Source organism: Chanodichthys erythropterus, chromosome 18, assembly GCF_024489055.1.
Source record: "Chanodichthys erythropterus isolate Z2021 chromosome 18, ASM2448905v1, whole genome shotgun sequence".
In the NCBI taxonomy this organism is placed as follows: domain Eukaryota; kingdom Metazoa; phylum Chordata; class Actinopteri; order Cypriniformes; family Xenocyprididae; genus Chanodichthys; species Chanodichthys erythropterus.
In genome coordinates this window covers 7,388,042-7,405,880 of record NC_090238.1, presented here as the reverse complement: position 1 = coordinate 7,405,880, position 17,839 = coordinate 7,388,042, and the positions used below count along the sequence as shown (strand labels likewise).

General features: G+C 36.2%; 1 protein-coding gene across 2 annotated transcripts; it reads right to left on the bottom strand.

The window, feature by feature from the left end:
* Positions 1–373: 373 nt before the first annotated feature.
* Positions 374–15,240, bottom strand: gckr (glucokinase (hexokinase 4) regulator). Of its 2 annotated transcripts, XM_067368136.1 has the most exons (20): positions 15,109–15,240; positions 14,789–14,944; positions 14,612–14,680; positions 11,731–11,799; positions 11,496–11,569; positions 11,347–11,413; positions 10,834–10,887; positions 9,308–9,402; positions 9,089–9,194; positions 8,879–8,997; positions 8,568–8,666; positions 8,295–8,392; positions 8,089–8,165; positions 7,776–7,872; positions 7,576–7,673; positions 7,023–7,103; positions 5,015–5,164; positions 4,581–4,715; positions 631–801; positions 374–501 (listed from the first exon to the last, which is right to left on the bottom strand). In XM_067368136.1, exons 1-19 carry the CDS (start codon positions 15,121–15,123, stop codon positions 667–669), a joined length of 1,794 nt encoding a protein of 597 aa, XP_067224237.1. In that variant the 5' UTR covers positions 15,124–15,240; the 3' UTR covers positions 374–501; positions 631–666. The 2 variants fall into 2 exon arrangements, with proteins under 2 accessions (XP_067224237.1, XP_067224238.1); XM_067368137.1 differs by lacking the exons at positions 374–501; positions 4,581–4,715; positions 5,015–5,164 and having other exon boundaries at positions 648–801.
* Positions 15,241–17,839: the final 2,599 nt, after the last annotated feature.

The following is a 17,839-nucleotide window of genomic DNA, read 5'->3' as shown; positions in this document are numbered from 1 at the left end:
ATGCCATAGCGTGCATGCATAGCTTTTCAACAAGGTGTTTTAGTAGATACTTTGGAGTTACAGAAAACCAAGCAATCTGAAATACTGTATCTTTAAAAAAGTGAAGTGAAGTGAAGTGAAGTGAAGTGAAGTGAAGTGAAGTGAAGTGAAGTGAAGTGAAGTGACATGTGGCCAAGTATGGTGACCCATACTCGGAATTTGTGCTCTGCATTTAACCCATCCAAGTGCACACACACACACCGTGAACACACCCGGAGCAGTGGGCAGCCATTGCTGCGGCGCCCGGGGAGCAGTTGGGGGTACGGTGCCTTGCTCAAGGGTCTCACCTCAGTCGTGGTATTGAGGGTGGAGAGAGCGCTGGATATTCACTCTCCTCAACAACAATCCCTGCCAGACCTGAGACTCAAACCCATGACCTTTGGGTTACAAGTCCGACTCTATTAGGCCACAACTGCCCCATCCCTTCATTGTGAGAATTTATCATTTTATTCTGTGTTAAGTCTGCATTTCGAATCACAGGAGAAAGTAAACAATTAGGTGAAATCTGCATCATAATTTATTTGCTTTTCATTTTATAATTTTTATTTATTATTAAATTTGTACACTTGCAAAGTTTAAATATAAGCATACATAATTGTAACGTATGTGCATCATTTTATTGTGTGTTCAGTCCACAGTGCTCTTGATTGAGTTGAGGCAGGCGTTCACTGCATCTCGAATCACAGAATAACAATCCAAATGACGCTGTGCTTCAGCATAAATGCAGCTACACTGGATCATCACCAGTGCAGTGGGGACCACCTGCCAGTGCAGAGCATAGGTATAACAGTTAAATCTGCCTTGGAGAATAACACAATGCTTTATTAAACTTCATAAATGTACTTTCTCCTTTCATTTAATATGCAGAGGCAACTGTAATAAGCCATTCGGGGCAAAAGTGTAATGTAAACAGACCACTGCTGTACTGTGGTCTTTGGGCAGGACTATTTGATTGTCTGTGAATAGTATGTGGAAAACCTGTTTGCAAATCTTTTTTTGCAATTTTGCATGGTGACTAGTGGCACAGAAATGACACCTTTCACCTTCACTTGTTAGTTTTTCTGTTCCATTTTTCTTACAGTACATTAATCACTCAATGTCACTATGTTGATGTCTTATTGATTGATTGTTATCTCCCTTACTGGACTGCATTTTGTTTAAGGCAACTGAAATGACTGAAGAAATCATAGTTTGAGTGTCGGACACTGTTTTTTTCACCTTTTTTTTTCTGTAATTAATCACGATTAAAAACTTTAAAAAGGCAGCATATTTTAAATATTTGTTAAATGGCATATTTTTATGAACGAAGGCCAGTATCACTGATACTAATACTGGTACTGATGTCTCTATGAAATAGATAACTGAAAGTGATCCATTTCAAAATATATTAGGATTTAAAAAAATAACTTAATTTAAGTGAATTAAAACAATCTTCACATAAACCCATTATAATAAATGTCATATTTACATGTAGCCTTCCTACCTGTTTCTATACAGAAATTGAATAAAGGTATCGACACTTTACAGTCTTCACTGCATAAATTATAAATTAAATATAGATTATTCCTTATTAAAGCTAAAGTTTTCTCTGTTACCTTTGTTCTTTGATAAACATCAATGACAAACATCACAGCAACTGGTTTATTAGGCTGCTGACCCTTTAAGACTTGCCGTTGGTGAGTGGATCTGACACACATCTAATTTTCTCACAAATCTTTAAGGTCTTTTAAAACGTGATTTAACTCATTTTAACTCATTTAAGGTATGCATCTTTCTGTGCACACACAACACACACAACATTCACAGAATGTTTGTCTTGTGGCGCTTGAATGGTTTAAAAGCATTTGCATTAATAAGAGCGTGATTATATAATGTAATGCTAGCCAAATTATGACAGAAATAATGGTTGCTGTGTTAATTGTGCTAAAAATTTTTATGTATTAAACTGAAAAACTTAATTGCATGTGTCAGAGTGGCTAAGAGAAACTACTCTAAACAGCTGGAAAAAAAACTGTTTTCAGCCACTGACCCTGTATCAGAGTAGAAAGGCCTGAAAGACACCATCCCCTAGCACTGTTGAATCAACCACGAGAGAATGAGTTTTATTTAGGGTGACCACCCGTCCCGCTTTGTGTTGTACCGCACAGCATTTTGACTCCTTGTCCCCAAAACGACATTGCAAAAAGCCAGACGAGCATACAGCAGCCTGCTGGAGAAATTGTGTAGTGATCATGTTCACCAACAGAGGGCGCTGTGCAGCTACTTGGTCGCGCGCGCGCCGCTACTTCATGAGGAACGTAATCTGGAGGCGGTTCTTAATGTCAAGGACACTTCCTTGGCAGGATTGGTCCTTCCAAGTCACTTCCTTCAGAGGCTAGGCGAGGCTCCTCTTTAGCATTCGGAGAACACGTAAATGGAACAGACTAGCAAGTGCATGTCATTGCGCCATTACGTCAGTGAAAAGGTCTAAAAAAGATGAGAAAGCTATGAATAACGCTGTGATTGGTATAATGGTATAATATTAACGTTAAATTACTTTGGGCAACTTAACTAGTTATTTATAAAAGAAATGCCGGTGACGGCAACCAAGCTAACAATTGTTAAATGACGGTTCGGTTTAGTTAGCCATGAATAATGTAATTTGTATTTGTATAATTTATAATATCAATACGGTAGTAATTTGTACTGGCATTTAAACGTTAAACTTTATTTATCTGACATATTTACTACAGTTATAACAAATGTTTGGTAACGTAAATATACATTTGAAAGCATTGCCCGCTAACGTCTGACATTTTTTTTTTTTAAACAAGAGCCGTTTCTCAATGTCAGTATGCTTGACATTGAGAAACGCCTAGTATCGCAAAGCTGCGCGCATAGGATTGTGGGTGATTTGAGAGCGCGGAGGCTACACATATGCATCATTTCCTGTATATGGGATATTTTTCGAACGAAAGACTCAGTCCTTGTTTGAAATTCCGAGGATCCTCGACATTGGAACAGTCCTTCGACGGATGGCGATGACGTAGCATCCTCGAAATTCTGGCTTCCAAGGATCCTTCCTTGACATTGAGAAACGCCTTGGATCTGGACCAGGGCAAATAAGCGCCATTATAGTCATATATCAAAATAAACAGCGTTATCGCTAACTATTCTAACTATTTATACTGTTTGTATGTTTTATAACAGAGCCTCAACAGGGTGCGAGATTGTTTTGCAAAATTTTAAACGTCCACAAAAGTTCCTCAGTCACAACGCAGCAATTTCCACACACATGTCTACGTGAAGGTAGTCTACACTCAGATAGCCTATGTATAAATAAAAAAATAAAATAAAATAATACACGTACTTTGTGCTTAAAATTAGTCTATTTTAAAATAATAGATAAAAATAGTTAAAAGTTAAAACAGGTGTAATTTCTGTATACAGTAGCCTAGCTAAAAACAGCTTGTGAAAATTAAAATATTAAATTCAATCATGTTAAAAAATATTAGTTAAATGCTGTTAAATATTTATCTTCTTATAGGCCTATTTATGTTGTTTTATTTTTGTAATGTAATGTGCTTTTGTAAAGTCATAATTCGGTTTCCTATAACAGGCATATTGTTTTGAACTGCTTTTACAATGTTTAATATTAATCGTGTAAAAGCACTTAAAATATGTGTATTAAAACCAAAACAAAAATCCTAATAATAAAACTAAATCATAATTATTAATGTAATAATAGCCTATAAGGAACCAACAACAATTAAAAACAAAAACATTCAAAAATGTATTGTCCCTGTTTTTTAAATATATAATAACAAATGAGATTTTGGTGATATTTTGACCACTCAAATAGGAAATGTCCCCAGTTTCCATTCACCTAATTAAAAAATAGTTATCTGCATGATGCCAGCTGCCTTTAGGGTCAGTGCTGTTTAAATTAAACTACATGTAAAATAAAGACATGTTATGTTATATTGTGATGTAATGGTGTTTTCTGGAAGTGACTAAAGAACAAAGTAATTTTATCAGCTGAAAGCCAGGATACAAATGTTTTTATTAAGTTAGACATTATATAACAGCTTCAGGTTGTGTTTTAGTATTGGTAACATGTCCCACATTGCCCCACACAAACTTAGTAATCGTCCCACATTTTGTTTGTTTGATGGTGGTCACCCTAGTTTTATTGCAGGTCTCACGCCGCACACCCATTCTGACTTTCTCTCCACATTCATCAACACCTCCATCAACCCCCCTCTCGCTACCTCCTGCACTTATAATCTGTGAATAAACTAACAATGAGCCGTTGTATTTTTATTAAATAAAAACAAACATTAATAAATACTTTAACAAATGTATTGCTTATTGTTGAATACATTGACAAATTTTAACTAATAGGACCTTACTGTAAAATGTTACCTACTTGTAAATGTAAAAAAAAAAAAAAAAAAAGGCTTTAAAAGTAAGTGTTAGGCTATGTAACCTGACAACTTTTTTAATCTTTAAAACTTCTGTTTCCCTCCACAGATGTTCAAGATAAATAAAGCAGTTCTTACTCGCTCCCGTCTGTTAGCCACATCTGTGTGTTTGCGGACATCTGCTGAGGTCGTGTCTTCAGCCAGATCATCTGTACTGTAGATGGCTCTCAGTAGAGCACTTTCACACTCTGTTTTGGAGCAGCCTGTGAACCGCTGACAGTGATGGTATATAATTAAACCGGTCAAACAAAAAGCACACACAGGGGTCATATTACAGCTCCAGCTCAATTACTTTTCAGAATTGAAAGCTAAAATTAGCCAGACATAAGAAAATATGATTGGTGTTTGCCCATGCAAAACTCATTGCTATAAAGTCAGAGTGTTGCCATGGTACTTTCAATAGTTTTAGCATGTTGCATTGTGGTTGCTATGGTATTCTGGGTGGTTGCTAGGGCATCACATTCGATATATAGTTCAAATAAGAGATCAGTAGAGACAATTCTTACTGATACCTGTAAAATGTTGATGGCTCTCCTGTACAACTTGCTGTTAGTTACTCTGAGATCTATCATGTAATTCATGTACACTTTTCCCTTCAGTACATGAGCTCCTGTGCTGATTGCATTAAGACACAGTTTGGTTGAAAGCTCCCAGTGCTGTCTCTGTTGAATAAAAGAGGGCTTGAAATTTTTCCTTTATCTTTATTTTTTATTTTAATCTTTAGTTATACACAGGGCTTGACATTAACACCCGCCAAATGCGGGTGGATTTCAGCGGTGGCGTGTAACTCAGTCACTCCTACTAGCCACTTTGGCGGGTTGAATTTTATATTTTTCAATTGTGGTCTTTTAAAAAGGCATCTGAAACAATAAACTAAGTGCAATGTAGTTTTGTCAAAAATATTGATTTTTCGATACATATCGATACTGAAATATCTGAAACGCTTCAATACTCATTTTCTGCAGAACAGATAAGATACTAGCTGCACTTTCTCTCTCTCATCTTTCTGACAGCAAGTTGAAACACAAACCCGCCTCCCCTCACTCACTTATTTAATTTGCTTCGGATGAGTATAGTTGGTGTTCAGGGCTTGAACTTCACGTGGGATTGCACGTATTTTGCATAATTTTACTCATTCCCACAGATTTTGTGCTCACAAATAAAGCTGCCTCTCAGTACTAAATTGAGTTCTTTTTCACTTCTTATTGCACTTAAACAGTCAAATACACACAAAATAATGTCAGTATTCACATAAACACAGTTAAGTTTTAAGTGAATATAAACAGTTGATAAAGAAAATGCAAGTGTAACAGTATAATGGATCCCTGTGTCGGGTCTTAAAGTGACAGGAGCCTAATATACCTGCTGCCAAATTATGAGATAATTTTAAAAGTATCTATCTGGTAGTTTTTTACCCATGATATCAATGTCTGATTTGTGGCCAGTGAAAATGGTGAGTGTCTAGTAACTTTGGAAAACCACTAGCCACAATGGCTGGTGAGCAAAAAAGTTAAAGGTGCCCTTGATTCAAAAATTGAATTTACCTCGGCATAGTTAAATAACAAGAGTTCAGTACATGGAAAAGACATACAGTGAGTCTCAAAATCCATTGTTTCCTCCTTCTTATATAAATCTCATTTGTTTAAAAGACCTCCGAAGAACAGGCGAATCTCAACCTAACACCGACTGTTACGTAACAGTCGGGGTGTACGCCCCAATATTTGCATATGCCAGCCCATGTTCCCAACATTATGAAAGGGATTACACATCTGGATCTGCACAGCTGAAACATCAGACTAGGTAAGCAAGCAAGGACAATAGCGAAAAATGGCAGATGGAGCAATAATAACTGACATGATCCATGATATCGTGATATTTTTAGTGATATTTGTAAATTGTCTTTGTAAATGTTTCGTTAGCATGTTGCTAATGTACTGTTAAATGTGGTTAAAGTTACCATCGTTCCTTACTGTATTCGCGGAGACAAGAGTCGTCGCTATTTTCATTTTTAAACACTTGCAGTCTGTATAATTCATAAACACAACTTCATTCTTTATAAATCAATCCAACAGTGTAGCATTAGCCGTTAGCCACGGAGCACTATCAAACTCATTCAGAATCAATGTAAACGTTCAAATAAACACTGTACTTACGCGATTAGACATGCTGCATGACGAACACTTTGTAAAGATCCATTTTGAGGGTTATATTAGCTGTTTGAACTTTTTTTATGTTGTTTAAGGCAAGTGCGAGCTCTTGGGGTGTGGAGCACCAGATTTAAAGAGGCCGCGTACCCTGAATCGGCTTATTTATAATGATGCCCCAAAATAGGTAGTTAAAAAAAAATAATTTAAAAAAATCTATGGGGTATTTTGAGCTGAAACTTCACAGACACATTTAGGGGACACCTTAGACTTATATTACATCTTTTTAAAAAAAGTTCTAGGGCACCTTTAATGACAAGCCCTGCTTATAAAGCTAAGAATTACATAATAAATATGTCAACTAATATGAACTTACCATTACAACTGATTTGTCCTTCTCTGAAGAAAAAGGCCATGTGATGTTCAGGACCGTTTCAAACATGTTGCAAACTCTTTCCTGAAACAATATATATAAATATAGATAGATAGATAGATAGATAGATAGATAGATAGATAGATAGATAGATAGATAGATAGATAGATAGATAGATAGATAGATAGATAGATAGATAGATAGATAGATAGATAGATAGATAGATAGATAGATAGATAGATAGATAGATAGATGGGGAAGGCTATTCCATGCTAAGTTACTTTATCTAGATTATTTTTGCAATTATTTCTAATTTCCTAACCAGTGATTTGTGATTAAAATGGTTAAGACCATTAAAAGACTACAAAATATTTTGTCATTTTTGTCTTGGCCCTTTTTTTTGCCCAGGAGTGTATATACATACATACAGTACATACGTAAAAAAAGAAGAAAAAAAAAATGCAAAAACAGCGCTATGCATTTTTAAGATGTGTAGTGGAAGTGAAGTGAGAAGTGTATGCTACTGGCAAAAATCCTGATTACTCATTTTACTCACAGGAATGGTGAATTTTCCAAGGTCATGAGCAATCGCATGCAAATTAAATGTCCTTTGCCTCAGTTGATTGGCCAGCATTGTCACCTCATGTAGGTCATCTTGAGATAGATATTAAAATATATTTCGAACACATTCAGAGAACTGCTCATATTCCAATTTGACCATATTGTCAAATGCATAACTGATTCATGTTTGCTTACCATTGACTGTAAACAGAAATAAGATCATGTCATTTTGACTCAGGCTAGGCAAGACTGTGTCCACAAAATCCTTGTGACCAATTATGAATTCTGGCCCCTAAAAATAGTTGTTTTATATTAATAGTTGTTATTATAATATATTTTCTGATATGTGGTGTTAGATTACTGCAGTTGTTACAGTTCTTTTGCAAAGATGCATGCAGGTTTGAAACGACATAAGAATGAGTGTATTATTACTTCTTTTTCTTTTTTTTTTTCTCTCAAATTGGCATGCTTTCCTTTTAAGTTGTTCAATCAATTGCATTGAGCTCACCAAAGATGATAGATCTCCTTCTTTGTTTTTCATTTCGCTGAAACCGTTGTTGATGAAACCTCGGATGTCACCAAAATCTGAAATAATGTGGTTCTGGGTTGAAACATTTTCCATAAAAGTATCCTTGCGCTGTTATTAATTTACCCATTTGTCAAATACACAAATTGAAATAACATCTTATAATAAAATGACAATGTAAACAGCACCTGCTCCATATGTTGGGATACATTCACTGGCATCAGTCATTCCTATAATGCCAAGAGTTCGCCATCCAAGATAGTACACATGTGCTTTCATCTGAAGACTGTTGAAACATGTACAGAAATAAATCACAAGTGAGCCTTTAATTATGATGAATAAATGATTATGATAAATTCTCCAACTTTTCCTACATGCATGCAACTGAAGATCAGCCAATTCATGTGCATGGGCAAACTCCAAGATTTATGTGTTAGGAAGCAGTGAAATGTTGGTTGTACCTCTCTCCTGCTTTCTGAACAAGTGCAGCAAGTTCATCACTGTGTGAGTAAGTAGTTTCATAAACCATCTCACTCGCTGTAATCCAGGCAGACATACATCTGAATGACACATTTAATTATAGTAGATTACTCATCAGAGAAGTTCAATTTATGTTATATATATACATATATACTATACTATAATATATATATACTTATATATATATTTATATATACACACACACGCACACACACACACATAAAATAATACATATTTTAATATTTTAAATATATATGTGGCCATTAAAATCAAAATGAAATTTAAAACATACTCAGGTGTCATGATCTTGTCTCTAAATGAAGCTTCATATCCGGCCAGAAGAACAGTTTCCAGAATGATTTTAGTTGCACTGCCTCCTTTCATCCTGGATGATCCACTGATGGCCTCAGCCTATAAGGAGATACCACAGGTTCTTTAACTACCACAACAGCATCATCACAGATGTGCTAATTTAAGTGATTGTAAATGCAATTTTTCATACCCCCAATACAGGATTTAGCACGAATGCTCTTTTATGTCTCTGCTCTGCAGCCATCCTTTCTGCAACATCTTTAAAGTGAAATGAACAGTCCTGTATTAGCTCACTCCTGTCAGGATGGCAAGAGTGTTAGCAAGCTGTTGTTATTGATTTAAAAATGTTAGTTATTAGTTTGTATTAAACAGAAAGGCTTTTGTTTGTTTGTTTTTTCAGTAGCCTTACCTTGCCATATGTACTGGATTGAATCCCAGAAGCACGGGGGTGAAGACGTCTAAGTGGTTCAGACAAAAATCCAGTTGCCCAGCAACAAATGGTGCCTTTGACATAGAACAACATCATGAAGCACACTCATAGGTTACCTGCGGTAGGCTTTGATATGAGCATGCAATATAATCAAGAAAGAAATACAGATAGGTGATTAGCTTTCTGAAATGTAAACTGGGGACATTTACTAGTTCAGTGGTCAAAATATAATTTCAATTTCACTTTTTATTATCTATGAGTTAACCATGAGTCACCATGACATCAAAATGACACCAACATTTTTATGGGATGTTGCAATATAAGCAATTTATCCATGCACATCATTATTTTTTTTAATTCTTGTGTCTTCATAATCTTTAAATATCTTCCCGTCCCTCTTGTAGAGACATCTTTTCTCTGATGACGTGCTTACTGCTGCGAGGGCGGGGCAACCTGTCACTCACATTAGATCGACCAATAGCAAACCACAACCTTCCAATCAATTCCCCATGGATAAAATCAAGTCTTTTATTTTTTTCTTGCTCCAGAAGTCATATCACTCGGATATATATCTCACAATAGAGACGAAAAAACTATCGCAACTTCCATTTCATGATTACTTTTTTTTATGTTTTTGCGCATTCATTGTAATTCAAAACAAATCTAACTAAGCTCAACCTAACCTGAATAACGCACAAGAGCAAACCTCTTCTGGAGGCTCAAACGAGAATGAACCTCATTGGTTACGCAGCACGTTTGAGCTTCTGGAAGAGGTTTGTTCTTGTGCGTTATTCAGGATTGGTTGAGCTTCTGTTTATGTTCACTGATCAATGTTTTCATGCGAGTAAAAGTCTAAATTAAATCTGTTCATCATTACAAGTGATTGATTCTCTTCAGAAAATTTTGACTAAACCGCTTGATTAATATGGATTAGTTTTCTGATCTCTTTATGAAGTTTTTGAAGCATCGAAGTGGTAGTTGCAAAGGCAGTCTATGGAAGGAAATCTGACAGCATTCTGTCATTAAAAAATCTTCGTTTGTCTTCCGAAGATAAATGAAAATCTTACGGGTGTGGAACGACATGAGGATGTGTAATTAATGACAATTTTCATTTTAGGGTGAACTAACCCTTTAATTGTGTTATGCGTCCAATGTTGTAAAAGCGATGCCATTGCAGCGTTTACCTCAGTAAGTTGAGATCTCTGAGCTCGTCATGCGAGCGAGTGGAGGTGGGGCTAATTAGCATATTCATAGATCCACGTATAATAAATGAAGCAAGGGTGTAGAGTTTACATTGTGGTGTAGACTCTGCTATTCTTTAATTTTTAGAATGATTTTTTTAGAACTATATCGGTGTGAATTAGCCTTTAACCTGTTGCTATCTGACTTTTAGTTATAATTCATTCAGTGAATCTACAAACGAGGAGATTGTTTATTTGAATGATCTATTGTCATGACTTTTAAATGACTAAATGGAATGTGATTTGAAAAAACAGACTTCATACCGACATGCCACAGGATATTCCGAAGAACAGCACATGCTTCTTTCCTGCACAAACCTGTTAGTGCAAAAAGAAAACAGGAAATTGAGAAAACGTAAGTATATATAATCGTGTACACATTCTGTGAATATTGTTTTGTTAAGGAAAGCATGACTATTAATATCATTATTTAAATACAATAAATGCAAATGATCTAAAAGTAATGTACCTCATCTTTCTAATCAAATAGTATTGAAGGAGGGACTTGGGGTAAGCAATTTTGATTTGGACTTGAGCCTATAAACAACACCCTAGCAGTATATGCACAGCAGTGTTAACCATTTAGAACACTTTAGTAATCACATAACAACAGCCTGGCAACCGTCCAGAACACTCTGGCATTGCGATGAGTTGCCGCTCACATGTTCTTCTGAAAATGTGAAAGAATAGCCTATTGTCTTTCCATGGGCAACTGATTTATTACTATAGTGAAGTTGCATTGCATTGTTTATTTTCACTCTCTGCTCTTGTGTTCACCTTGTCCAGCATTCGAGCTCCGAGCACCGGGTCGTCCTCTGGAGCCTCCTGTGATGTCAGCAGGGCCCTTTAAAAACAGAGTCCTGAAATACTGCAGTGTCATACTGGAGTGTCATCTTATGCATCAAACAGACAGACTGTTTATTCACCTGTCACCTCCAGCTATGATGTACAAACAGATCTGTTTCTGTCTTTGGGCGTTCAACATCTCATTAAAGGATTTCTGAGAAGATAGAAAATAGAAATAGAATATGACAAATATAGGAAAAAGATAGGTTTCTTATTTTATTTTATTTTATTTTTAATTCAAACCACAACTGTTCTTGTATTTATGTGTTATAAGTTTTTTTTTTTAAATCAATAAATGTTTCTTAAACTCTATACCACCAAAAGAAATGCAATACGGCCTGATGTTCCACAGCCACTTAAAACAATCAAACTCTCCTCTGGATCCTGCAAAGACAAATCAGTTATGATGTCAACAAGTTTCTAAAATGAATTAAAATAGAAAATAGAATTATTAAAATAATTGTAAAAAATACATTGTGAAATATGTACAGTGCCTTGTGAAAGTATTTGTACCTCTTTTCACATTTTATGTTGCAGCCTTAAATTATACTTTAAATTACTTTTTTTAATTTTTCTTTTTATCAGTCTACACTCCCTACATCATAATGAAAAAGCAAAAAAACAGATTTGTGATAACTTCGCAAATTTATTAAAAAGGAAAAACTGAAACAATTACTTTGCAGAAGTATTTGTTCTCTTAAAGGGGTCATGAATTGAGAAATCAACCTTTCCTTGAGCTTTTAATATATAACAGTTCATCGTACTATGAGAATATCCTTTAAGTTTCAGAACTGAAAACTTTGTTAGTCCAACAAGCTTTTATTTTATTGACACCAGGCCCATCTAACGACTGATCCTGGAATGTGCCTATTGGTGAAACGCTGCCTCCGCTGAAGAAATCAACACCTACTTAATCATTGCAGCGTTAGCCCCGCCCACTGGCGTGTTTATGAGATGACGAGGAGAGAATAGCGATACAGGACTAAAATAACACCACCTTTCAAATTATCCTAAATCTAGGAATATGGTTATTTATTTTCAACAATGTGAATTTATCAGCTGAGATTTATTTATTTGTATTTGGTACTTCACTGTGTATTCTTTGGTAAATCATCGCAATTCAGCGCAGGCTTTGCAAACAGACTTTTACGGTATGGACTCAACAGTAATGCAACAACATGTAAGTGACTGTGCCTGATGTGATATGTAATGCTTTATGTACAGTCAGATGTTCTTTGTCTCTGTCAGAAAATTAAACCAGTGACTAAATGGTCAACTTCATGCTGTTTCTCTTAGTAGGATGAAAATAATCTGTTACTTAAATGGTGATTCAATTATATATAGAAAGCAATCAAAGAGCGCTCTCTTTGCAAACGCTGGAGCTTTCAATCAAACAGTGTGCAGCTCTGGACACTCCAAAACTCTTGTTTTATTCAACAAATCTCTAAGTTGCATCGTGTTTGCACTGTTAGTTATGATTAAAGCACTTGTTAGTGTGCAGAAATTGAGTTGCAATGAAGAGATCACTGCTTTCATGTGCTCAACAACATGTCTGTGATCGGCTACAGTGTTCATCACTGCAACCTTTCATGCCACGATCAATGCAAAAATGTAATGCAACACTTTTCATGATTAACCTTGAGAGCCGTAATAGTAAAAACGTGCTAAAAGTTTTCGAGAGTAATACTTAGCTATTTCAAATGGAAAAATGTTAGCCAATCACAGCAGTGGGTGTTTACACTGAAGTCTCACAGCAGACACGCCCCTTAAAACAGCATTCATAAAAGAGGGCTAAGATCACGGTAGGAAAAATTCCTTTTATTTCTAAATTATGACCAATTTTGATGTAAAAAAGCATACTAACATTATAAGTGCAACCCAGGAAACATTATAAAACAATAAAACAACACAGCTCATGACCTCTTTAACTCATTGCTAGTTGAAGCACCTTTACAGCCTCAAGTCTTTTTGGGTATGATGCGACAAGCTTTGCACATCTGCATTTGGAGATTTTCTGCTGTTCTTCTCCTCAGATCCTCTCAAGCTTTGTCAGGTTGGATGGGGACCGTCGGTGGACATCCATTTTCAGGTTTCTCGAGATGCTTGATTGTGTTCAAGTCCGACTCAAGAACATTCAAAGAGTTGTCCATAAGCCACTCTTGCATTGTCTTAGCTGTGTGCTTGGGGTCATTGTCCTGTTAGAAGGTGAACCTTCAGCTGAGTCTGAGGTTCTGAATGCTCTAAAGTAGGTTTGCATTTAAGACTATCTCTATATTTTACTGTGTTGAGCTTTCCTTGGTGCAGTGCCTGGCTTTCTCCATACATGATGCTTGGATTTGAGGTTCATCAGACCTTTAAGTGTTTTTTTTTTTTTTGTAAATTCCAAGTGGGTTTTTATGTGTCTTCACTGAGGAGAGTCTTGAGTCTGTCATAAAGCCTATAAGTGGAGTGTTGCAGTTGTTTGGCCTTCTGTAAGTTTCTCTCGTCTACATATGATCATGGAGCTCAACTAGAGTGACCATCAGCTTCTTGGTCACCACTCTAACCAAAGCCCTTCTCCATTGATTGCTCAGTTTGCGGAGCACTAGGAATAGTCCTGGTTGTTCCAAACTTCTTCCATTAAGGATTATGGAAGCTACATGCTCATGTGGACCTTCAATGCAGCAGAATTTTTTGTAGTCTTCCCCAGATCTGTCTCGATACAATCCAGTATCTGAGCTCTGCAGGCCGTTCTTTTGACGTAATGGTTTGGTTTTCGCTGATATGCATTTTCAGCTGTTAGACCTTTTATTGAGAGGCGTGTGCCTTTCCAAATCATACTTATTCAATTGAATTTGCTACAGGCTAACTCCAAACAAAGTGTAACATTTTAAAGACGATCCTGTGAAATTGTACCAATACTTATGCAACAGAATTATTTTACTTTTTCATTTTTAATAAATTTGCACAAAATCTGTTTTTTTCTTTTTCATTATGGTGTATTGAGTGTATAGATTAATGCAGAAAAAGTAACGTGTAGCAGAATAAGGCTGCAACATAAAACATGAAAAAAATGAAGGGCTACAAATACTTTTGCAAGGCACTGCATATATATTATATAAATATATTAAAGGCTATATTTGTATTAAAACATGCTTAAAATTAATCTCTTGGGTTGTTGGTTTGAAATAAACGACTTAAAGTACATATTACTGACCCTCAACATAATTTCAACCACCTTTGCAACATCAACCATTGTTTGGATGACAGGTGAACTATGCAGTCTCTATATAACAAAAAGCACAGGTCAAAACTGCATGGAAAACTCTTGTTAGGAGTGTAACAACTTAAGAAAACACAATTATTCCTCACTTATCCACCCAATAGGCCAAACCTGATAAAATGGATCATGATTTATTTTTTTCTCAAAAATCTCAGCGTCACATTGTTTCAGTATTTGCACCATCTGTTTGCTGTGCGCTCTATCAATATCTCTGCTGATGGGGTTGCATTTCTCCGTCACAGGTAGAGAGAGCTCGTAACACGACTGCTGCGTAAGACAGAAAACCGAGCACTTAAGATTACCAGCATCACTCAAGAGCTCCTTTAATTACATTTAAGCTTACAAGGGAGGAAGATTTGTTGCTCTATTACCAGCTAGAGGACATCTGAAATGAAAGCACAGGCAGTTACCAGTGTTCAGTTTTCACTCACCTTCAAGTGATCCATGTTTATCAGACGGTATTAAGACTCCAGCGTTTCAGTGCAAACTCTTTTATGATTAGTGCAATGCACAGTGAAAAAGCATGAAATTCAACGAACTGAGATAGCTTGAGAGGAAAAGCCCTGACAAAGAACAAAGTGAGCATAACAAAGTTCACCAAATGAACTTTGACTCGTCAGCTGTAAAAATATTTCCCCTCTAAAAGACGGACGTTGACACACACTAGATCATTTGGTTTTTATTTTGAACTGTATTTGATTACAGCATTTAATGAATAGAAGTCAAGGCAGTTTTCTATTCTATTTGATACTGTTTTTAGTATATTCAGTACTATATTTCAGTTATTTAATGTTTATTTGATTGCACATAGCCATCTTTTATCTAATAATTTTTCTTAGATTTTTATTCATATTTTTGGTTGTGTATTACCTAATATAAAATTTATATCGCAGTAGAATATTCCATTATTTAATTCACAAATTTGATCTATTCTCTTAAAAAATTACTTTTTATATTAAAGGCTGAACTTTAACACTGAAATGCGCAGCCTTATAGAGTACCTCAGGGCCAACCCGGAAGTTAGCGGCGCAAAAAAGCAAAAGCCTATGCATTTTTCCCATAGACTTTTGGAAAATCGCAGAAAATAAGCTCTGTGTTTAACAAAGGGTTATGACACTTACACGTTTTGTCTATCAAGATAATCTTTACAAGTTAACACAACATTTATAGATTTTGAAGCCTAAATAAAGTCGTCAGATATAAAAGGCTAACAGTAGACTATAAACGGACTACAGCACATCATGGTCGCGGATCAACGTCATCACCACCAAGCTTCCTCAAACTTTATTTAGAAAACAACTTTATTTAAAAACATGCTCGCTGATTATGATCTGCACTGTTATTAATACTTATCCAATTTTTCATGAGAAATGCTGTCCAAATGTCCCATTTTTAATGATGACGTCTAAAGTCCCCGCCAAAGGAAGTAGTCCCTTTTAGCAATTTGTTATTGTGATTTTAAGACACAGTAAAAGTTTAAAAAATCACAAGTGGGTTATAACTGGTGTGTTTTATGTCATAGATCAAAACGTGAAAGTATTTAGAGGCTTTGTTAACCACAGACCTTATTTCAGGCGATTTAGCAAAAACCCATTCAAAAAACCCATAGACTTTACGGCGTTGGAACCGGAAGTCCTAAAATGCTAACTCGCTTCCGGATTTTGCCTACAAAAATGTGTCATCCCTGAGGCACTCTATTCAATGTGTTGATATAATTTCCATTGAAACAAGAAGATCGGGCGGTTCATATAGAACAGCTCCTCCCCCTTTTTAAAATAGCCAATAGAGTTTCATTTATATCACAGCTCAGCGAGAGCCGTTGAGCTCGGTAAACCTGCAGTTTCCTCCTAATCTGGAAGCGCTCCTCTTCCACATCATTTTAAAATATAGCATTCTGTGCAGAATGCAAATGGGTCTGATACGTTTTCTGGTATGCGCCGACTTGCGTATATGATCAGCTCTGTGCTCTCATGTCTCTGGACCGGAGCAGACTGAGTGCACTCTGAAAGCATATTTGCAATGTCTGAATCGTTCCCTATCCCCTATATAGTGCATTATGTGCCATTCATGTAGAAAATAGAAATGTGTGAAGAGTGACCGATTATATTTTAGCCAAAACTTTAGCATTTATTTATAGTGAAGAGGGTGGGACGTTTCGGATTCTACAGAGCATTTGATTGGAGAGTGATGTTATCAAAATCACTGATCCATATTGGTGGAAGTGAGAGACGTGGTCCTATCATATACCTGGTGCAATGTTGCGCAATGTTGCAAGTGTTTTTTATAGTTTCAGCCCAGCGTAGTGATCATTTTCAAGTCCTGCGCCACGTTGTTTAAATAGTGAATGTATTTGTGGCAATTTGTGCGCCCATGGCATGCTGGTCTGAAAACAAGGCGTGTTCAGGTGCATTGTTGGCGCATTGCTATTTTGAGGCAACTGAAATAGACTGCACCATTGACCAACTGAAACCTGGTCTAAAGTCAATGGTGTAATATTTGTACAAGTGTACACTCTGATTATTACACACACAGGGAGGTGCAGCAGCACACAAACATGTCAAATATATATATATATATATATATATATATATATATATATATATATATATAGAGAGAGAGAGAGAGAGAGATGTTTTTTGGGATTACATTGCAAAAGATTATTATTGTGTGAATAAAGATAAATCCAGCTTGTCCTGTAGATGGTCTGCTCGTGCCCATGTGCTTAAGTATGCTTTCTAACCAAAGCTCATGCATATATTGGCAGATCCGTTTCCTCGCTAGAGAAGCATTCAGTTTTTCCACTTGCAAATTCCGCCATGTAAATAGCGAATCTTTTAAAGGGAATGGGAGATGATAGGTTTATTGCATGTTACGCCCAAAACACACCCATGACTCATTAATAGAATAGGGACAACCCTTTTAGACCATGCGCCAGGCGCGTCCACCATTTTCCCCATACTTAAACTAGCTAGGTGAATTCGGACATGCCCTAAGTGCACCTGCGCCATGCGCTTTAGACCATGTGCTTAGAACGTTAAAATAGGGCCCTGTAAGTTTTGAATTTGGTTATATTTTCTAAATCTGAATTTTGTCATTGTTTTGGAGCAAACTAGCTTATATATAACAGCAAGGCTACCATATTCATGCTAAAAGCTACAAAAC